The sequence below is a fragment of the Hirundo rustica genome, chromosome 14, assembly GCF_015227805.2.
Source record: "Hirundo rustica isolate bHirRus1 chromosome 14, bHirRus1.pri.v3, whole genome shotgun sequence".
NCBI lineage: Eukaryota > Metazoa > Chordata > Aves > Passeriformes > Hirundinidae > Hirundo > Hirundo rustica.
In genome coordinates, this window is record NC_053463.1 from 10448656 (window position 1) to 10472415 (window position 23760).

Here is a 23760-nt window from a genome sequence, read left to right on the forward strand (position 1 = left end):
CACACTCATGCTCACTCCCCAAAACAGGAAGGTATTAAAACTTCTTTAAGGTACTGGACCTTTCAAAACAAATCTTACTTTTATAAACTGTTTAGAAACCCCTCCAACATAACGTATTTTGAACATAGCTCTTGAAACAGAATGTGCACAAACACGGCTTTCTGAACACAAATGTTTGGAAAATTCTCTTATCCAGCTGTTGCGCAACCTGAGTATTTGGTGATGAAATGCATCTGGAGTGGCAAAACTGACAAATTTAAGCAATAGCCATCACATTTTACTCAAGCATTTTCCTGATATCAGTATGCTCAAGTTATTCGATACTTATAGTTTCTCATTCCTCATCACTCAGAATACTGTACATAAAGGTAAGAACACAGCCTGTCCTGAAGAGCTTTCAGCCTACAAACAGATGGAGACCGAGACTCTTATTATTTGTTTCAACACTAATCAGCAAGCATCTTCAAATTTACAATATTCTACTACATCCTGAAAGAATATTTTCAGATATTTCAGACATCAAAGCCATCAATGGCAGGATGTCAGGCACTTTACATTCTGTATTTTCCAGGAACTACAAAACCATATCATTATCCTGTCTGTGTAAATTGGTGTCAATAATGCACAGTTATCTGTGACCATCAACAAAGCTACCTGCAGGAGTTTTACCACAGTAACATTCAGTACTGTATTACATGTAGAACGAGGCCAGGGTCCTGATACACCAGTTTATCAAGATAACAAGCAAAGTGTTTGCAGGTATTCTGTTTTTATGAAAATACCTGTCTCTCAAACCGCATGTCTGCCTGTCAGGCTGCTTTTAGGTACATAATGATGAAGATAAATTGTACTCGCCACTACAAAGTGAATCCCATGACCCCATTCATCCAGTAACCTGGATGTATTTCTTCCTTGCAAAAAGATTTTGTACGGAAGGGCACAACTGGGCTTGGAAGAGACAAGATGCACAAGGAATAAACATGTTGTTTGGTTGGTTTTTTAACAGATGAAAATGCGTTTTTCTGCAAGTCAGGGGGGGCTACAAGGAGCTTAGTGACAGGACAATGCGGAATGGTTCAAAGCTGACTTAAGTAGGTTTAGATGAGATATTAGGAAGAAATTCTTTCCTATAAGGGTGGTGAGGCCCTGGCACAGGTTGCCAGAGAAGCTGCGGCTGCCCCATCCCTGGAAGTGTTCAAGGTCAGGTTGAGTGGGGCTTGGAGCAACCTGGGATTGTGGAAGGCGTCTCTACTCATGGCAGAGGGTTGTAATGAGATAAGCTTTAAGGTCCCTTCCAACCACAATGATCTGTGAAGCTATGAAAAAGTATTTCATTTTTCCTCTCCTTGCAGAGTACCTCTTGCACAGAACAGTTGCTCCAGCAAACTCCTGGATACCTACTGCAAATTTGCTGTTGGTCAGATCCAAGATAAAATGCATTCCGTCAGCAATGAATGTACCACACAAGTATACTAATGGCTGAGATAACCATCAGTATTACTAAACACCAATCTAATTACACTAAAAATATAATTTTATGCTTAAATTTCTTTGTCATTGTTTGGGAAGTAACACTGAGGGAAAACCCATGAAGTTGCGTAACAGTCGGTAACAGCCGCAGCGACTGCGGACAGAAAAGTCAGGATCTGCCCTTCCTGCATTGCAGTCATGACACAGGGGTATATTCAACATGAAAATCCTCATAGGAATAACCTGTTTTTCTGGGCCTCTCCATGGAGGTCTCAATTTCAATAGATTTGTCTCAGCCCAACCATGAAGAATGGAGTTGGTTGGTGGGGAGTTGCCTGAGGCTTGCAGGTGCGTCAGGAGGCTTCGCAGCAGCTGCTGAGCAGCCCCAAGTGTCTCTACTCATGGAACAGAACAAGGAGATGGGAAAAAAGGTCTATCAGCACAGAACAAAAGTTTCAGCTAAAGCAAGTGGCAGAGTTTATGTGATATCATATGCTGTGCAAGTCCGGAGCTCTTCAAGGTAACCTCATTAGAAAAATATTATAATACTTAACTCCATCAGGAAATGGTTTAAAGGCAACCAGGCACCACAAGATACATGGCTGAATGCAAAATACCTATTAATGCTCAGTCATCAAAACCCATTTCTGCATTAGCTCTCAATAAGAACATTTAGCAGGTTTATCTCTTAAGCCTGCTGAAGTTTTAATTGGAAATTATTTTGGAGGCTGTGTAACACGCTACTCAATTTGCAGGCTGTGAGCTCAAGATCTCTGTATTAATTACTTTATACTCCAAACATGATGACCCTTTGAGGAAGCCTGTGTCTCACCTACCAATTTTTGCGCAGCTTTCCAGCTATTCCAGATCACAGGATTGCAAAGTCTTAGTAAAATTGTATTTTAATTATAAACAAACCGTACGTGACCCCTTCCTTCTAATTTCCTTTCTCTTGCACTTTAGTTTAGCCAACAAAAAACTCTTTCTGTGGCACAATCAGCGTCCCTTGCACACCATAAAATTTCTAAAGGGTTGATGCTGTAAGGAACCATAGACCAAAAGGAAATTACTGCTGTGGGGGAAATATGGATGAGATTATTTGGCCATATAGTTGTGAAAGGTCTGAAAACAGTCCTTCTTCATTTTTTGACGTTCTTAGCAAATTAGTCTATCTCAAAGAAGATGCACCATGTACTTTTAATCTGCAACACCTTCCCAGCCCTCACTCAACATCAGCAAGCTCAATGCAAGTTGCTGCACTTCGGGAGACCAGGACACAGCTTCTCACTAGTGTGCTGCCTCTTCTCATCCACATTCCCTTTTCCCTCCTAGTATTTTCATGCCAGCTCTAGCCCTGCCAGAAGAATTTAAATGTGAACAACTATATCTGAATTAATTAGTTTTACAAATACATTTATTGGTAGCATTCCCAAGCTGTTGCTTCACTTACTGGCTGTCAGGCAATGCTACAAGTTACAGCCACCACTCACCAGTAACACCCTGGGAAAACATCACCTCACCCAGAGCCACAAATGCACTGAATAACCACTACTTTTATCCTGGGCTGGGTACTAAATCTCTCAGACTTGATAAGCACAGGGATGTAAGCCTGAAGTTCCCTTTAAGAGAGCAGAGAAAATAATCCACAACAGTTAGATGGGAAGAGCTTTCCAGTGAAGCATACACTCAGAGTATTGCATTTGACTGCAATATTTACAGTCTCACACTAAGAAACTTAAATCCCAATTATGGCAGTAATTATCACAATTCAGAACCTTATTGGCAACTGCCAGTTTGTCAGAAATTAGGTTTACTGTATGGCAGCAGGGGACTGGCACACATGGATCCAGACCGTGGGAGCAGGGAGAGGAAAAACACTATCCGCATTCCAGACATTGGGACTAGGATGGAGATAAGAAAGAAGAGCAGCAGAGTTTGAGGAGCACTGGGAGAGAGCTCAGATACAGCAGGTGCAGTCTGAGCAGAAGCAGTATTCCAGTTAAACTTGGACAGGAAGGATCAGGGGACAAAAAGACCACTATACCTTGCACTGGCAGAAGCTGGGAGTACAGGAGCTCTGAGCCACTGCTTTACTTCTGCAGTGAACGGTACGAATTCACAAGTATTTATTTGCAGAAAGCAGCACTACAGGCTTCAGAAGTAAAACTGATCTGACTTTAGATAGTGCATTTGAGGTACAAATATGTTTGAGAACAAAGTTACATACATCAAAATATAAATTACAGCATTTTGTTAATCTTTAAATTCTTCAAATTGCAAATCTTTAATCTCACATTCTTACTTTCCAACACCGACAGTCCTGTAAAAGCACAGTATCTTCTGTGCTTCTGGCACTTCACACAGAATAGATGCAAACACTATTCCCAGTCACAGTCAAATGCAAAATATAGTAAAATATTGTTACTCACAAATACTAACACAAAACAAGCTAAAATAATTTCAACCCGGGCTGTTGTTCATGATGCAAAACTGGAGTTCCTCTTTCATTATGACCATTTTCTTGATCTAAGCATTTGGGTCTTCTCCTTTTACTACAGAAAAGAGAAATGGCTAATTGAGTAACTGATGCATCTACAACTCTTATGAAAAGACACCACACAACCATGAGGTCATTTTAAAAAAAGTAATTGTTTTTAACAAGAAATGCACTATATGAGTAGAACAATGATTCCAATTTTCTCCACTTGAGAGATTTTGGAAGGACTGGGAAAAGAGAACCATTTGTTTTAGTGAGACTACATCTTGAATGTTTCAAGAGTTTCTATTTTTCCCTTGGAGGTTCAATTCTCATAGCTGTAGGAGGCTGTCAGCCACATAATTGGCTTCAAAAGTTCCTCCGGGTCCTTGATATATCTCCTATGGTTAATCTTGCTGTGAGTAATCTCCTTCAAACATCCTGTTCACATGAATTATCTTCATTAACAAGCAAGGTTAACACAAAACCTTTTTAACTTGCTGACATGATTTTACTTCCACAAATCCGTCAATCCTGTTCTTTTATTCTGGCCATCGCTTTCATGTTAGAAGCAAATTCTTCTCCTCCTATGCCAAATCTATTAACAAAATCCATTCTCCAGGCAATAGGGTAATCAAGATTACGCCATCTTTGTACCTGGTGTTACTGACTGATCTGCCTCTTACCTTAAAAATCTTGCAGGGCTTCTCTCATCATGAACATGATTTATTGTACCTGGGTGCAAGTTTTACTTCTCCAATTTTTAAACCAATTTCTATATTATAACTTGAATACAAGTTCATCAAGACAGTAAAAAAGGCCTTTTCAAGCACAGTGAGACCCAGTTTCCATCCTTACTCATTCAAATACTTAGACAAAGTTAATAAAGCAGTAACTGCCCACCTTATGTTTTCAAGAGGCTAAGCCTCTTTCAGGTCAGATTCCACAAAATATTTTATTTCAAAGAGTTTTGCAGGAAAAAAAATATTTCCTGAACCTCTGATAGACAGTGGATGAAAGGGGGCATGCAAAAAGCAGGATAGCATCTTCTCCAGGTTAAGTTTACAGTTGTTTAATACAATCTCCTCGTGTCCATCAAAGTAATCATACAGCAGATGACAGAAAAAGGAGAAGTATTGTGAGGATGTACCAGGAAACAGTTATTGAAACATAACAACCTTCTAATGGCAACAATTATTTATGGAGACTGCAAGGATCTCACTAACAATCAACTATAACAGCAGTTTCTTACATAACTGTTAAACAAAAGTCACCGAGTAGTTTGTTTCTAGTGTAATGCTGAATTTTGAAAAATGATTGCTACATAAAACAAATTTAAAACAACAATTTTACAAGAAAAAGGGGCCTTAAACCCCACTCCTGCCCAGAAAAAAGCTTCCTCTAATTGAGAAACACTGATATCCTGCTTTTACAAAGCAAACTATTTTATAAAAACTGTTCCAGTATTCTGAAAAGAACCCTAAAATGTATAGAAGTTCTTTAAAGACAAAGTGTTTGTCAAATGTTCCAGGGGACAAATATGAAGCAGAAATTAGCAACCTGGCAGAGAGGTAACTGAGGCATAGAGTGTGTTCTGAAGTACACAAGGACTGAGTCTCAAACTAGAATCTATTTGCTAACTATGATCTGTTTTACATAATGCCTCCATCTACCCAGCACTTCCAGAACGATAATCATTTAAACTTGGCTCCTGACCATTTGAGAGTTCTAGGAGGTCTCCAGATTAAAGCCTAACTCCTCATCTTTGGTAGTAACCACCTTCTTCCCATTAAGGATTCCATTTTGGTCATCTTTAATTTACCCCCCTGGGCAACCCAAAGTCATCATTAGTCTCCTGCATCACTCCTGTCTCTACACTCACCAACCTCTGCTAACACACTGAAATATTTATATCCTATTCAACAAGTCAAAAAGGTTAGATTTATCTGATGCCATGTCTGGGCAGCACTAAGCCTATCAGAAATCCAAGTGGCTGAAGGGATGTTTTCATTCCCCTCAGCAGCCTCAGAATACTTCAAGCGTGGTTTTCATTTCACTCCCTACTCTTGGCTACTACTTTCCTCCTGTGAAAATTTTAAAAAAGCATGGATAAAGCAGCATCCCACACAGCATACTCTCCCATAACGTTTATTTCACAAATATATTACAGGTCTAGGATCATATGTTTGTCAGACAAAGAGAACATGGCAGCAAGTTCTTATCTTTGTTTCCTGTGATACAGAATAGCTCTGTGATACCCGAGGCAATGAGAATAAAGACAACATTGAGCTTCCTTACAGATATGTAGTTAAGCCTCCTTTCAGAATGACTCACATCATCAGGAACTTTGGGACAAAGAATAAAGAGTGACACTAAGTATTACTCCAAATGTAATTAAAATGCTGCTAACTACAATTATGAGAGAATACTACTAACTTATCCAAGGCACTATTTCACATGAAATTAGCCTGTGATGGAGTCTCGTTGACCTCCTCAAACAGAAATGTGACAGATAAGGTATTCAGAACAGGGAAAGTAACTGAAGTTTATCCCACACTACTGAAGAAAAAAAAAACAAAACATTCTATTTAATGCACAAACATGACTGTATTTCAAACAAAATGGAAGTGAGCTGAAAACCCCAGATATCTATCATGAGTCCATTCTCTTCTTTTCCACACGATCGCACCACCTAAAGAGACAGAACATCCCAGGAACCACACTCTGTAAGCTGTAACCTGCCAGCTAACAGAACTCTGTGACCCTTTCACCATCCTCATTATCCATAATAAATGTAGCTATAATCTTGTGAATTAACTATAACAGGTCTACTTTGCCTTTTCTTTTTTTTTTAAGGCACAAGAAACCTTACAAGCAACGGTGTTTGTAAGTGACTTACACCAGGTTTCACAAAACAATGATTTTTGAGAGTTTTTATGCAAATACCAGCATGCCATGTCCTCACTTCTGCTACTCCTGAACTAATAACTGACTCATCATAGTACAATTCTGGTTGAAAGGGACCTTAAAGCACAGCTTGTTCTACCCCCTGCCATAGGCAAGGACACTTTCCACTAGAAAAAATTGCTCCAAGCCTTGTCCAAACTGGCTTTGAACACTTCCAGGGATAGGGCAGCCAAAGCTCCTCTGGACAATTTTACTCAAGGACCTTCAGTCACACAAGGAGCTTTAAGTGTTTAATATCCAACCTACAGCCAACTGAGTTGAAAAGTTCAGTCCTATGTGTTCTTACTAGTACTTACTATGAAATTCAAGTATATGGAAATGTATGTAAGCTGGAGTTGGCATTAGTCTATCCACTCTCAGTCAGCTCATGCTGAGTCAAGTGAAACACAGTGAAATAAAAATGAGTGATGTACAAGGTCAAGCAGAATATTACTCTGGGTACTCAGGGTATTACTAATACTGTGCTTCTGTGAAAGCATGTCAGTGCTCACTGTGTCTCAACCCCGAGACACAGACAGGCTCCTGGCACAAGCTCTCCACAGCTGATGCTGCTGGCCCCTTCTTGCCTCACATAAAAATCCTATGTGCCATTAAATACAGCCTCCAACAAAACAGCAGAAGCGATGTGATCTGCAGTCGTATTTTTGCAATGGGGAACTCTATCCTGAACAGTCAACAGCTCTTTCAAATTATTCAAAGAGGCCCCAAGGTAATGAGCTGACTACACATTCTCTTATAAACTTAAAAAGACAAATTAGATTGAGTGCAGTATTTCACAAAGAAAATTCAGCGTGCAGAAAAAGTCTGAGAAAATTTAAATTGAATTAGCTGAACATTTCTTTCACTATCAAACAAAACAAAACTACGTAATTATTTTTAAATGCTTTAAAAATTACAGTAACACAAATACATAGGAAGTGACTATTTTTTTTAAAAATTGCCTTAAATAAAAACAATAACTTAATTACTTTACATACCTGCAAGGTGGCAAAAACATTGAATCCTTCATGAGCACAGATCCAGAAAGCAGGATATACCAGCATCTTGCAATAGTTTCTGAGCTGTAAGAAAAGAAAACACTGACAGGTACTTCTCCTTACAGCACCTTAGAATTATGTTATGCAAAGTATTATTGCAGTAAAATAATGATTTATCATTCTACCAGTTCAGTATGTAAGAACTGGGAATTTCAACTAGACCAGGATTTTTTTTTAAACCTTCATGTAAGGCATGTTTCTTATACTTTATATCTTGACATTTAACTCAGCTTAAAAATTTACTATGTTAGAATGAAATTTTTAGTGGAAACATTTTATTCCAGTGAATGTATACACAAAGGTTACAAATACAGGACTGCACCCAACCCCACACACAGACACTGACCTGCTACTGGAGCAGGTGTGTGTCACACATACCCACCACACCAACTAGCACGTGGCATCTCATTCAGACTCTGGTGTGCTGGAAGCTGTGCCTTATACAGAAAGCTAGGACTAGCTGTGAGACAATAAATATGCCATAAGCAATGGTAAATATGAGGGAAATAAAAGTATATTTGCCTCCCAGCAAAAATCTAGAGAACCGTAAGTTAAAATACTGATTTCTGCAATGTAGAGCGCTGGTGTTTGAGCTGCTCCGACGGGCAGGCAGTGCCAGCTCCAGGGATACAGTGCCACCTACTGAGTGTCACCAGGGCTGCCACCACTGCAGAGGGGACACTGCCTGCCCTTCAGTCACCTCCCGCCACTGTCACACATACACCCTCCTCTGCTGACCCCGGGAGCCAGGCTGGAAAGTCATGGGCACCTCTCAAACACCAACACTGCACTACTGCTACAGCCTCCTCTGCCAAAGCTTTCAACCGATTACTGACAGTGACTGAAAAGCAAATTACACAGAAAAACATGCAAAACACTGGGTTTGCTCACATTTCTGCTGAAGAGCTCCAAGTGCTATGTACTCACCAAAAGAGAACTTGGTTGCCCTTGTATCTCTCATAGCGGGCACTTGACGACATTATTCTGAGGAAAGAGAAGTTTAAATTCAGTTTTAATCCCCAAAGATCATAAGCCATTAATCACCGCATTTCAGTAGAATTACTTTCAAGCTCTAAGACCTCAAATTCAACTTTTTTTTGTTCTAAACAAATGATGTGCTTAACCGGAAAAATTCAAATTATTACGGTGTTCTTCATTATCCAAACAGATAAAATACAGCATGTTCTCCAAGTGTTTAAATCACTCCCACACATTGGAATTACCCATAGCAATGAACTGAAGGAACTAAAATACTTCCAAAGCACTCTTTTTGTGCTTTGTTGGCCTTCCATTTTATGGATTCTGAGACCATCTAAACATCTGAAGTATTAAAAAGCTTTTGTAATCTGGAGTTAAGGCAGGGCACTGTCTACATAGTCCTTTGTAGGCAAACAGGAGTAAGCTCTGCCTTCCTTCTTAGAAGAGGTAATTAGTTTAGATTCTGTGCCACGTTTTTGCAGCGACTTAACTCAGCAATGGATCTGGCCAACACTTTGCCATCTCAAACTACAGGCACAAAAAAGCTCTGCTTATCTCTACAAAAAGGCATAGATGTAAGGGTGCTAAAAAACACAAACTGCAGAGTACTTCACCTTAGCTGATGTTCCCTGAAATGTGAAAGTATGTCCAGTCCATGAAGGAAAGAATAGATAGTATTCAAGTCCTAAAAAGGAAACAAAAAAACCCCATAAGCAATCTCATTCACATCTAACCACTCAGTGTTACTTTTCAGACTCTGCAGTAAATTACACAGAATTGTACAAAGCGCAGATTAATAGACAGGTCAGGACACACAGACTTGAAGAACTCTGTCTACACTTGAGCTGTGAAAGTAAAAAGTGTGAAGTGCCACTGACGCATAAACACTGATCTGAAAAAAAAAGATTTATTAAAAATATCCCAGAAAATATTAATTATGTGAATGGATACAGCAGCAAGCAACAAGTGGAATAAGACAAATAGAACAAGCCTGTTCACCCAAGGTCAAAAATTGTTGAAACTTTCTAGGATCTCTTTAAAGAAGAAATTTTTCAAAACCACTGAAAACCTAAGCCACTATGTAGGCTGCAGAGAGCCACCAGAGTACGTTTTCACAGCAAAAGGGTTATATTTAGAGAGGAAAAACTCTTTCATGTCCACCCCAGACCTATCTGGCAGGCCCACTACAAACTACCCCATCCTACTGCCTCTCTTGCTTAGTCCAGTCCACGTCTGGATGGGACATCAAAAAGTACTCCAAAATACTCTTTAGCAAAGATGAAAACAATAAAGCTTTAGAGGTCTCTCACTCCTACTAACACTAGTCAGCAACACATCAGTGTCATCCACAAGCAACCACAGAAACAAAAATATTAAAACACGAAGATTACTTTGCTTTATAAACTGAACTTTACATAGAAGCTGTAATTAGGAGATACAGCTGTTTAAACTTCTCACCAGACAGAATCCTCTTCAGTCACAAAAATATCTATGCTGATGGTGCAGACCACATGGCAGGGAACAGATCACTACGGCTATTCATCACTTAATTTACTGTCCTGAACAGGTGGGCTGTTTAGAGTCAAACACATACATAACAAAATCATTATACACCATGGGGCAGTCTCTCCAGCTTGGCTTTGAAAGGTATGTTCTGAATTTTCAAGTGCTGCATTTATCCAGTGTTTACATAAGATAAATCAGTATGAATGCTGGCCTCAGAATTTACAATGGATTTACTTCAGAAAAGTTCTTTGGCTTCATAGTCCATGTTTAGCAATAGAACTGATATGGACTGTTGTACTAAATGAAAGGTCAGACATAATTGCAGACCATGTAAAACCAATAAAACTCTGGGGTTTTTTTAAACTGTCATTACCAAATCTCATGAAAATTAAACAGAAGGCCTGAATTTGTAATACACTTACAAAGCACTCATTTCACACACTCCAATCTAACTTTAATCCTCCAAGTTGCCACAAACGTGATTTTACTAGAGAAACCGTCCAGGAGCACTAGCTATGGATAGACTCCAAACGCACCACAGCCTGTCAGAGGTGGGCACCTAGCAGCCAAAGGGTCATTTTAGATAACCAACAGCTCCATCACTGAGCTTTCCCTGTTTCTGAGCAAGATACTACCTCAAATTCTCCACCTGAAAGCATTAGGCACAAAAATGCAGCAACTCAGACCATATAGTGGCTTAGTAGTTCATAACATCTGACCCTCCCAGGTCAAAAGAAGGATACTCAGAACTCCTGTAAAAGTTGGGCAGCCAGGTGAGAAACAGTATTTGGTAATAAAGCTGAACTTTTTAAGTCTTTATAACTCATTGTGCATTTTCCAGCCCTTTTTTACATAACTGGGACTAAGATGTAAGAGAACATAGTGAAAATGTTTTAGATAAGCAGTTCTGTAGTTATGACTTACAGAAAACCATAAGCAGAGCAAGAGCCTATGTTCCCCTTTTAATCACAAAGTTTTTAACTTCTGCATATGAAAAATGACCACATCCTGACTTGAAAATTATTCTCTACAACTCCCCAGGACACAGACCCTTTGCAAGCTCACTCAGCCTGGACTGGCTCCTGCACTCCACCTGCAGCAGACATGACTGCTGTACTGACCCACTGAGGAGCCTGATGAACAAACAGTTGGTAAATTAAAGAGATAAACCTTTGCTTAAAGGGATACATGTCTGGAAAGCATCCCCCAACTCCAACCTCATTTGTCAAGATGAGCAGCAGCAGCAGAGGGAACAGCTGAGCAAAGCACAGCAAAGGGAAGGCAAAGGTTCCTATTCTCTCACTCAACAGAAGGCATTTAACTTACACTGCTCGCTATTACTGCTCTAATGTTGATAAATGCAATAAATTGCATGATAAATGTAATTCACTACCCAGCCAGGTGACTCATCAACAAGCTAAACACACTGGCTACTCACACTGCAGTTTCTATAGGTGATTTTACAACAGGATCTGTAATGCTTTTCCCTAAAAATGCCTAACTTTTAAAGCAAAACCCTCTCCTAGTCATGCAGAGAAGGTGATTCTGGGTGCTACTGAGCAAAAGAACTAACTCAGCCATCTCCTGGGAAGGGCTGCAAGGTGCCTTTTTCTACCAGTACCTTGAATGTACCTATCCAATGTGTTTTCCATGTCTTAGTGAAAAAAGCCTTTTTTGCTTGTTTAAATCGATACAACCAGGTAGAATTCCTCCTCTTCCTCACGTGCCGCTTCAGGTTTAACACGGGAGGGTATAGTACACGTGGTGCATATATCCCAGTTTTTCCCAACAAAATAAAAATTTCCTATCAATCATAGTTTGTTAAGTTTTCTTCAATATTTAAAACTCATTTCAGACTAAGTGCTTAAAATAGCACTGAAATTACATTTGACATACTACATTTAGAGTCTCATCCTATATTTTTGCCGGCAAGGAACACCAATTAATCCGAGGGTGGCTTGACATAGGCAGGGGCTGTGGCCACCTCGTGGACAGAGGCTGAAGTCCAACTTCCCTCCCAAAAATCCTCCTGCAACAGAGCTGAAAGCATTTATTTCTCTAACTCAAAGTTTAGAACAGCTTCTAATACAATTTTCAGTTTTATTTTTAGAAACAGATTTATTTCACCGCAGTAGTTATAAACAGTGGACAAGTACATAACCTCAGCACAAAGGGTAGTGAATATTTTCACAGATACTTTCCAATACTCGCTACGGAAAGTGATGCCAAAGGGCAACAATCACCATCATATCAGCGGAACACAAAACATTTGATGGAATTTTACAGCCCCTTTCCATACCCTTCCTTATAATCTCTTTACTCATTTTTTTCTGTCAAAATCCAACTGAGACACAACTACTGATGAAACACAATTTCTTCACATACTCTAAACTAAATAACAAAGTCAGTATGATTTTATTTTGCAGTCTTTTCTTCAGGGCTTTTCATCAGCTGAAACTGAAGCACAGGATCTACCTGCAAATGTTATGCCCACAACAGATTCTTCTATCTTTGACAGAAAACCACCTTGACTAAGGTTATTTACAGAGAAAGTAACAAGCTAAAACTGCAGCTCCAGCAACTCAAGGGAAGGTGAGAAACTGGGCAAAGAGCAATTAGGTAGTTGTTAATCCTGTTAGAAAGGAGATTTTCTACACCGTAGAGAGGAAACATGAACACCGCGACTGCAGTGGTCCTGCACCAAGCTGCCAGTGGCAGATCATTCTCTGCCTCCAGCTCTCACAGCAGACACATTTTAAAAAAGCAGAAGGTATCTGTGTATTCAAATTCTTCCCATGACAGAATACACTGTATAAAACAGCGTGTGCTTCAGCAGCAGTGCAGAAACCAAGGGATGGCTCTGCGGATGGCGCTGTTATCACAAAAGCGTGGTCACCAGCAGCCTCAGCTTCCTCCAGCACCAGTTTTTATCATCTCCAGCACGCACATTCTTCCAGCAAAAAGCTGAACCAGCTGCTAAACCAACGGTGGTATACAAATACAGATTTTAGTAACAATATCATGTTATACAAATGTATGTTCTTTTATGGTAACATCCCCATCCCAATATAGTTAAAAGTGAGCCACCTGAATACCCAGACCACTTCTCACTTTGCCTGCCAGATGGTAACTCTCAGAGATACCGTAACAGGGGAAAATAAAAGAAGCATCAACTAAAAACTCACAACACGAAAGTGAAGTCACCAGCTAACTACGAACATCACCCATTTATCCCAAAACATTTCTTTGAAAATTATTTGCTCTTTTTTTTTTTTTTTTTTGCAAGGCTGGTGAAATACTAGTTTCTTAATTATTAAGATGTAACTTTTTAAAATAAAGAAGCACAATCAGCCAGAAAAATCATCAGGAGAATATAATTCAAACTCAAAGTTTTCTCAAAGTTGCTGAGGAAGTAGTGGTCCCCCTTAGGTTTCATTATTGGCATCTTTTTAAAATACGAATGCTTCTGAACAAGCACCACAGTGCAGCAGCACCAATAATGAGCAAAATTTGCAAGTAGGTATTATTTCTTTTTGCTTCACCCTCTTCTCACCCCAATCTCTGGCTGTTAATCCAAGAAGCATCTTTACAAAGCTTGGAATTAAGGCTCTAGTGGAACAACAGTGGTCTCGAACACAAAGTTCTGACCGCAGAGTTTCCCAACCAACAACTCTAGCCAGCACAACTGTAATTCACATGAGCTGCATCCAGATGCTTTAAGTCCACAAGGTCCAAGACAAATCGTCCTGCAGTGTTAAAAGGCGGGTAAAAGCAGTGTGGAAAAAGAAAACAAAACCACACAACAACAACAAAAAAAAATAAACCCAAAAAAACCACCTCTGAAACAAGGATGGAATGACTGGATCAAAAGCAACTTTGCCCTTCAAAAACACAAAACAAGAAACTAATGCTTCACTTCATGTGACCCCAGCCAGGTGTTCCAGTAACATATTATTATTACTATTATTATTATTATTAAACACCGAACAGGAAATCTGGTCTATTTCTAAGGAAAATAAATTGTTCTGAAATGACCTCATAGCTGCAAATTCTGATTAATCTCACACAGAGACAAGCTCAGCAATTGCAATCAGGTATTAGGGATGCTGAGGAAGCGATAAATCCCCAGAGACTCTTTTTAGCGCTGCCTGTCATGTTATGTTCTTGGTGCCAGCAGGCAGAGTCAGCCCAGTTCCGGGACAGCTGCATCCAGCCCCGGCCCACCAGCACTGGGACAGCTGCTCACTGCAGCAGGGCTCAGGGATGCTCCACATCCAGACCAGTCTGGGCTTCCTAGATACCCTAGATCCACCCTGAACCTGAAACAAGGGGTCCCAAAGAAAGCAGACGGGCAAGTATTATTCAGTCAGTCCAGAGTTTTACTCAGGGAATGAGGAAAGGGCAGAAACCTGCACCAGAGCACCAGCACTTCAAAGCTGCATGTAAAACCAGCTGTGTCAGCGTGTTCCAGACAGATTGCTCTCACATGCAAACCTGTCCCAAAGAGCTGCACAAAACCTGTCTCTCAATCCACCCCAAACACATTAAATTCCTGTTGCAAGAACACATGCTTGGCTCACTGGAGGCTCCCCACACCCAGCCCACGCAGGCTGCCGAGCCACCCAGGATTCCCCGGGTCACACACAAGAACCTGCTTCGACAAAAGCACAAAGGAGGATGACTGATGGGATTTTGCATCCATTCCTTTTCCAAGTTAAGGCACTTGGCAGGATGCATATTTTATATGTTTCAGAGCAAACAAAATACTAGTATTTTCTAAAGATATCCAGCCATGTTACTGAGAATATACCTGAAAAGAAATAGACACACATTTCTGCCTTTGAACCATATGGCAACAGCTTCCCAAATTCCAATGGCATTCAAAAAGACCATCAGGTACAAAATCCTCCAGGGAAGGAAGCTGAAAGGTACCCTCCTGTTTGTATGCTGCTTAGCTTCTTCTCCTTTTTCAGTGCTCTGAGCAGAAACAAGTCTGGAAACAAACTCCAGCAGAACCAAGCACTCAGTACCAGGACAAGGATTTTAACAGCCTCTTGGACAGTGTCTGAATTTCTCTGTATTAAAGTTGTTATTTAAAGTGCCTAGACTTCAGTAAAGCAAACAGAGGTGATTCTCGGAGCACAGAGCACAAGCTGTGTAAGCTCTAAGTGGGAGGCTCCCTCCAGCCCCATGCCATTACTTGCTTCTCAGTGATTCAGCAGTCTCTTTATACAGATTGAATGCAGCTTTTATTAGGAATCCTGTCAGGCTCAATAAAGACTTTGTCACCCTTGGAGGGGGCAGGGGGATGGGGGGTGTAGCAGAAGAGAGGAAATGTTACTCAGCACGGTTTATGGTTTTCATTGCTTCCCTTCCTGTTGCTTCATTGAAGGCTGGAATCTGCGCTGTTTCCTTTAGTTTCTGTTTAAGGCCAATTTAAAAATAGTACTCCCAAATTCTTTCCTGATACTGTAATACCAGAAATAAAAACACAGAAACATGCTGTAGTTCTCTGATCCATATTTTACACATTCAGATATCTACAGAGCAAATCCACCAACTTTAGGGATGCTGGCTGAAGAAGCCCACCCTACACACTGTCAGCTAACCCTGAAACTTGTGGGAGGAGCAGAAGAATCCACTTTGACACGCATAAGAATGTAGATAGCTCCCAAACTAAAAGGAAGATGATGAGATGAACTGGAAAGCAACTCCTCCATCTTAACTTATTTACTCTCCTTGTTCACGGGCATAGACATTGGACTTCAATAAAAATGCAAGTGACGCAAGAGAATGCCAGCTCAGGGCTCTTCACTTAAAGTAACAATTCCCTTTAAAGTAGCCTCCTATTTAGCTGGAGGCCACTTAAAAACAACAACAACAAAAAATTAAATACAAGCACTGAGACACTATTAGGGAAGAGAAAGGATGGATTAGTCAGTCACACAAATGACAATGCTGTGAATGAAGTACCTTGCAGAGAACAGCAGAGCTTAAGCAGCACTCCTACGGAATGAAGCTGCATCATTCCATGTAGGAAACACCACTAATTCAAAAACCCTAATTAAAGAACCTTTCACAGAACATAACAGCAACCTCCTGCATGATCTTATGTCACTGCCTGAGACTGCACAGAGTAACACTTGTATACAATAAACTGGTTCAACTACTTCAGAGCCATAGTCCATTATTCAGAAAAAATTGCATGTATTTCATAAAGAAGCTGAACAGCTTCATATGAGCAAGAGCTTGAATTCTTTCATTTATGGTCTTTCAGATGTCCCCAGACTCCTGGAGTCTATGGCCATCAGACAACTATGGATCAAATGGTGACTATGATATAGCACTCCTCCCTAAACTCTTAACTTCCCATTTACCTATACAAGTAACAGATACTGGTTTTTCCAAATGAGGAGGTGTCAGTCTAGTTATTATAGTATCTTTATACAGGAGAAAAGAGATTAAAGGAGAGTTCATTTCACTCTCGTAAATCCAGGAAGCAATTCCCATTGACAGCATCCATTAATAACAGTATAGCCACAAACAGAAAAATAAAATCTGGCTCTTATTTTTGCAGATAGTAAGAAGTATCATTTGCACACTTGGATTTTTATCTTATTTTTGGTGAAAAAGTAACAAGTCCCTCAGTGGGTTCAATAGTTTCCTTATATATTATTTTCTAATATTTCATTTAACATGCACATGGCTACAGGAACAGACTTGCACTCCTAAGAATCAAACTATCCTGAAGAAAATTTGGAAAAGCCAGATCTTTAAATACAGAGACTTGAGAACCACTATTACAGCTTTTTGATGGACTGAAAATACCTCAATTCAACTGCGTACTTCTAAAAGCAAAATAAAAGAACTAAAGGCTTTCTGCATGAAAATATAACAAAAAGCTTCTCTACTCACCAATCACTCCCCACACCCAATCCAGATAAACACCTTCCATCTCAGAACCCTGGATTATGTTGATATAGGACTTTGGTAGGAAAAAAAAAAAAAAACACAAACATTTAAAGGAATAAGGGAGGGGAAATTATGTATTATTTTTACTGCTGTTTCATCACAGAGTCAGCATTTCTGGAACCCTGACTTTGCCAGAAAAAAAACTTCCTTTGGAAAAGCTGATTTTGCAGAGTGAAATTGCAAGGGCCCTGAACTGGAGAGACAGAACAACAGATGTCACTGCTTCAAAGCAAGCAGCTCATGGAGAGTTTTGAGTATCTGAAGCACTGTTCAGCCCTTTTCACAGTTAAGCATAAAAGTACAGATATGAAAAAGTGCCTTCAACTAAAACATTACTGTAAAGTTCCCTGACACACATTATGTAATTTTAAAATATCTTTCAGACTTATATGCCAATAATAGAAAACCAAGCTGCCTCAAAAACCCTGAGCTCCTGAAATACAACAGGATGGGAAGCATAGAATATACAAAATTATCCCCTATCAAAGAGCAAGACTTTATACCAAACATTTTTAAATAATACAAAGATGATAAAATCAGCCTCCTAACCCAGGCTCTTGAAAAAATCGCCTAAAATCCACCAAAAAATGGGTGGCTTCCAATTCAATCAACACACTGTTGGTCAAACTTGTCAGAATTACCTACCTCCCTTCCAGAGGACAAGCATCCAACAAATAGCAGCATTTCAGTCAAAACCTTTTGGTAATAACTCCAAAAACATCAGCTCCTCTGATTCACAAAGAAACTCCCTGCCCTTTTCAGAGGAAAGTGTCAACATCTGAAATTTCTTTTTAAGAAAAGAAGGAATTGTGGTAGGAAAGGTCAGAACACTGAAACATTTAGGAAAAAAAAAAGGCACATTCTTATTAAATAAGAAATTTGGTACAGAAACCTGGGGATGAGGAGAGAGGAGGTGGAAGATAAAATCCAAAGGTCAGCTCTATGCTTACCTGTCATGACAACCTGGGAGTCAGGCTGAGTGCAGCTCAGACATGTTAAACATCTGAACTGCTACTTAGATTTGCTCCCACTGCAGAAAATGCTCTAGTTCTTGTTCTATTTCCTCCCTCTTGGACTAGCACCTGCTAGTTCATATTTAACATATAAACACTCTACTGTCAATGTTTTCGTGTTTTGCCCAATGTGCCTTTGCAGCAAGTGAATGTTATAACTTGAGCTCCCACACTACAGCTCAACAGGTATCTCACACAGAGAAGGACAGACAGACACAATAACAGCACTTTACTGTAGCTTTTTTCCATTATACTGATTGTCAGAATTTTACGCAAATAGGTAAGAATATTGTTATTTTTCCAATGGCACATTTATGATTTTTTTGTGTGCAATTTCTTATTTCTTTGTGAATTCAAGGAAGCAAAGATCACGTCTGTCTGGAAATTAAGTCCTGCTAAATAAATAGTGAAGGGAAAATGAGATCTTTATCAATACCCTAATTTTAATCACCCACTTAGTAGCTAGGTAAGGGAGAGGAATAAAGTTCTATTAACTGCCTAAAAATGTTTTGGTGCATCAGTAAAACAGGAACAGAATGACGAGATTGTAACTGGAGAATAAAATATCATACAAATGTAATGCTCTCCTGCAGTCTTTTTCAATAAAGCCACTGAAGGAAAAAAGAAAAATCAACCTCCAGCTACTTATTTCCCATAATAATGTCATTATGAACTATGAAGGAATTCCTGTAGTGGACAGCAGTACTATGTTCACCAGTAATTCCTTCTGCATCCTGGTATGAGGATACCCAAGCACTAGCAAATAGAGCAATCCAAGAAAGTTATGTTTAGGACACACTATTTCTCAGAGAGTCTAAATTACCTGAATATAGATTCCCACAAACTTTACTAATACCTCAACTACTACAATATCCTCTCACATGTTGAGAAAGGTTAACATGCCTGTGTTCACTGTGTCCATAAAGTGGCAAACATACTTATATCCCTCATCATAGGGGAAAAAAAAAAAAAAAAAAAAAAAGGATTAATCAGAAGCTCTTTGCATCTTTGCTCATAGCAAAGAACTAGCCAGATTTACCTCACTGCAACATTTGAATGTAAATCACCACAGCAGAACTCTGGGAATTAATGCTCTGCCACTTTAACATCAACTTTTGTATTTCTCAGCAATAACCTGTGCCATAAACCACAAAGAAGCTTACAGACACAAACTGAGGAGTTATATATATATATACATATTCATATAGCTAGATTAACAGGTTTCAAGTTCAAAATCAAATAAATGTCAGAGGTACAGATACACTTCCCCAGTCATTACATTGATCACCGACGCGTAACATTACAAAGGGAATAATTCTAATTAAGAAAATTAACAACTTCAACATTAGGAGGAACAACAAACAAGCATACCGTTAAAAGACCGAATTAACCATAAGACAATATTGTTAGTCAGGAATTTCTAGCTCCAAATCCTGCAGCCTACCCACCAGACACCCAGCTTCACAAAGAGCAACAAACTCCCTGACTAACAGCCACAGAACTACAGACAAGATGTCAAGGAACCGTCTCTTCCACCTCCATACTAAATCAAACAGGTACTAATTGATAACACATGGAACACAGACTCATTCAGCCGGGTTGCAGTATATGAGATGACATGGAAACCTCCTCCAATGATCCATTCAATCCTTAGGCAGACCAAAATCTTCAGAGGTTACAATCAGCTTTGACTACAAAACCAAAACAAGCCAATTCTACCACCTTTCTCACTCCTAGGAAACCATGATCAACACAATTTGTAATGCACCACACCAGAGATTCCTCCAACCTCTTGCTCTTCCAGTGTTAGCCAACCACAGCCTCTATGGAGGTACAACAAACCCACTTTTAAACAAATTAAGGGTCTCACCTAAAAACAAGATTTCTGTTTTAAGAGAACAAGACAACCATTATCTAATACTAAACTTAATCTTCATCTGGTATTGAAGCTCAGACATTTTACATAATTACCTTAAAAATTAAGACATCTCTGCAGTGTGTTTTCTTGAAAAGCTGTGCATTTAGCGTCTCAGCCTCTCACTCAGGCAGCTGGTTCACTGCAGTACTTACCAAGAACACTCAGTCCAAGTGTTGGAAGGAATGGAAGACCTGTTATCTAAGGCTACTCACTTTATTACATTAGCCTTCACAACTGTGATAGTTATGTAATTACATCTCATATAAAAATACATTTTAAAAATGTTTGACTAGAGTCATACTGGAACTTAGGAAAAATCAAAGCAGCATTACTATTTGCCATACTAAACACTGAAGTCCCTGACTCCAGCTTTTACAGAGCCAGATTTGCTGCATTTGAGAGACCCTAACCAAGCACAAGGGAAATTCTCCTTTTTTTTTTAAAGCTGAGTACATGGTTATACTCAGCTCTGACAGGTTATGAAGCACCTGTTAACTACAGGTCTGCTGTACTCTATAATCGCCTTCTACCTAAAGTGAACAGAGGGGAAACAAAACACCAGAAAGTTTCATTCTTGAGCTGTGGACCTCACCAGGAAATGCATTCCAATGGCTCAGGAATCAGGCTGAAATGGGGGGCCAGATATGCAGGATAAGTTTTTTCTAATGGTCCCACCAGCTGGATGATATCATTTAATCCCTGTACCAATGGCATGTCAGTTTGGAAGAACCAGAACAAAAAGACTTTGACAAGCATCTTGGAAGTCACCTATACTTGCATCTATAGAGGAGCTTGCTGAATGAAGCCTTCCCATCCAACACAAGGAAACAGTCAATGTGTTTGACAGAAGGTCAGCAGTCCGACATGGGACTGCCAGTTCCTTCCGACTTCAAATGGGAAACAGGAACAGAAACTTCTTCAAGTTGGAAAGAACAATTTTACTCAGCCAAATCAACACAGCCTACTGGAGGCTGGACATGCTGCAAAGAACTCTGAAAATGCAGGAACTAGTAAATCAGATTTAAGTAGAATAACCCTCCCACAGTATGTAATGGCCATTGGCATGCATAACCCTTTGTGACAAGAGCATCATAAAGCTCCCAAAACTGAAGTAAAACAAAAACAGTACCATCACCTTTCAACACTAAACCCACGATACAGCTTACAATGACAGACCTCACTCCTCAGCTCCTTCAAATACAAAATGCCAAAGTGAAAAACATTACAACAGCTCTGGAACTCTCTACAGGAGTTAATCTTTGGCCAAAAGGCCAAACTGTATGTGCCGGCATCGCAATACATCACCACAAGAATCCCTTCCCTCCAGACCAACAGGACCATCATTTGAGGCTCATTAATGATCAGTCTTTGAAGGACGGACTGCTTAAATGTCAATGCTTTAATCAGGCACAAAAAGATTACAAAGAGAGAATCCCTTAAGGCAGTTATTTTTGTTCTCTTCGTCAAGAATTTGCTACATTCTTGACATGCTAAAAGCCAACCAATAATTAGCAGAGCAAAGAAACCTCGAGAAACCAGATGCAGAATGCTAACTAATTTGTGCATGCTTCCCTGAACTCTGGGTATTTCCAAAATATTACACTGAAATCCTCAAAAGAGGAAGAAGGGTGTATCACAGTACCATCAAACAAAGGAAAACCCTCTCTATTTTAAGCCTGAAGCCATTGAAACAAGACCTCCAAGTTTTAAAAACAGAGCTTGTCTGGCAATACCAACATGAGCAGAGTTCTCTGATGGCAGTATCAGCCCTCTTACAAGGAAAGACATCAGAGCTCTGAACAGATTTTATCAAGCTAATCTCAGTACACTTCTCAATGAAAACTCATTTCTGCATATGCCTGGCAAAGTGTTTTGTGCTTCCCTGCAAACTGAAGTTCATCTGGAATGGTCCTGAGAAGCGTGCAGCTTCTTTGCCAGTGATAAGACCATCACAAGCCACCTTTTGATGCCAAGGGACTCGTTTCCATCTGACGACTGTCAGCTTTTTACACTCTTGGGATGGCAGCATCAGCCACTGCACACCAGGGTTACTAGAGAGAGGCATGGAGTAAACAGCAGCAGGGTGTGATGAGTGCACACAGCAGCACAGCAGGGATGTCAGACAGCTGCCTACAGGTGTTTGGCATCCTCTCTTCCAGTCCTCAGAACTGGGGCTGCCCACAAGTGGACAAAACCTGGGCACACGCATCTCAGTTTTGTCTCACAGCAGACATTCGCACAAGTTCCCTAAGGCTGCTCTCTTACTGTTTATTTTCACTGCAGACAGATATCCAGCTCTCCTTACACACTGTGACGCAAGAAATGGTTTTGTTAAAATAAGCATTACAAAAAAACTCCTCTCTGAAGCTTATACAAAATAAGTCTGATTTTCTTTTGAAAATACTTTTTTTATAGTTCCCTTTTTATTCACTACAATGTTTTGCGTCTTCAATACTGTTTCTATGAGAAATTTAACACCTACACATCTTGACTGCTTATCCTCCACCCTCTGCATTTTTGGAGAACAAAAGCAGAAAATAAATGTGGTTTTCTTCCATTTGGCAACTTTTCTGAATGCCAAGTATACTTGCAGTTCTCTCCCACCTCCTTCCACACCCTTTTCTGGCCCTTTTTCACTACTCTAGTAACTCCAAGAAGTTCCTATTGCAAGGTCAGTAACAAGGCACTATGCTCATATTCCAGATCAGATTAAGCATTGTAAAACACACCTTTACTACCTAACCAGTCCCTGAAATAAGTTTTTTTTTTAAAAAATTCAGATACTACACTAAGAAATAGGTCACTAGAAAAACATTACATATTTAAACTTTAATTCGTAAGCAAAAACTTTTAAATTATCACTCCACAGACAAAACTAAGTGCATGACCCCACTTCATGGGGAAAAGTATATGCTAAAGGAAGTAAGCTCCAATAAGAAAATTCCAAGACTTCACCATAATTTCTGGTTTTACTCTCAGGGCTCTCACAGCTGTCACTAAAATGAAAAAAAAAAAAACAACAGTTTTTCAGGAACAGCAGAAGCAAGGACAGGAAAAGTAATCTTGGAGCAGTAACATTTCACATGGTCCTTGGAAGATCACTGGGAACAGATACCCTAATACACACTAACTCCACTTGTTCCTCTAACAGGATTTAGATGAAGCAGAAGTCATATTACCTTCTGGAAAGAACCAAACCAATCTTACCTTGGAAAGTTACAGGTATGAGATTACCTGTCCCTGCCTTCCCATGTTTGCAAGCTGGGGGAACACAGAGGAAACACTGCAGGCACCACCTGCCTGCTGGCACCAGCTGCAGCTTGCAAGGTCCCCACAGCTGTTCTGGAGCACTGAGTGGCTTCTGTGACAGCAGTGGCCAGAAATCTGAGTCATTTTTCAGCCCCCTACAAGCTAAATTTACCA

At 39.8% G+C, this 23760-nt stretch overlaps 1 protein-coding gene across 12 annotated transcripts in view; it reads right to left on the reverse strand.

Annotated features, from left to right (window-relative positions):
• Positions 1 to 23760, reverse strand: part of RAPGEF6 (Rap guanine nucleotide exchange factor 6) — a 122137-nt gene that overhangs the window by 87716 nt on the left and 10661 nt on the right. For 11 of the 12 annotated variants that reach the window (XM_040078015.1, XM_040078011.1, XM_040078020.1 and 8 more), the window contains exons 2-4: positions 9543 to 9613; positions 8878 to 8934; positions 7891 to 7974 (exon numbers count right to left, since the gene is read on the reverse strand). In XM_040078015.1, coding sequence (XP_039933949.1) covers positions 7891 to 7974; positions 8878 to 8934; positions 9543 to 9613 — 212 coding nt within the window. Of the gene's footprint in view, positions 1 to 7890; positions 7975 to 8877; positions 8935 to 9542; positions 9614 to 15244; positions 15299 to 23760 lie in introns of those variants that run through there. The other variant, XM_040078010.1, reaches the window with a different exon arrangement.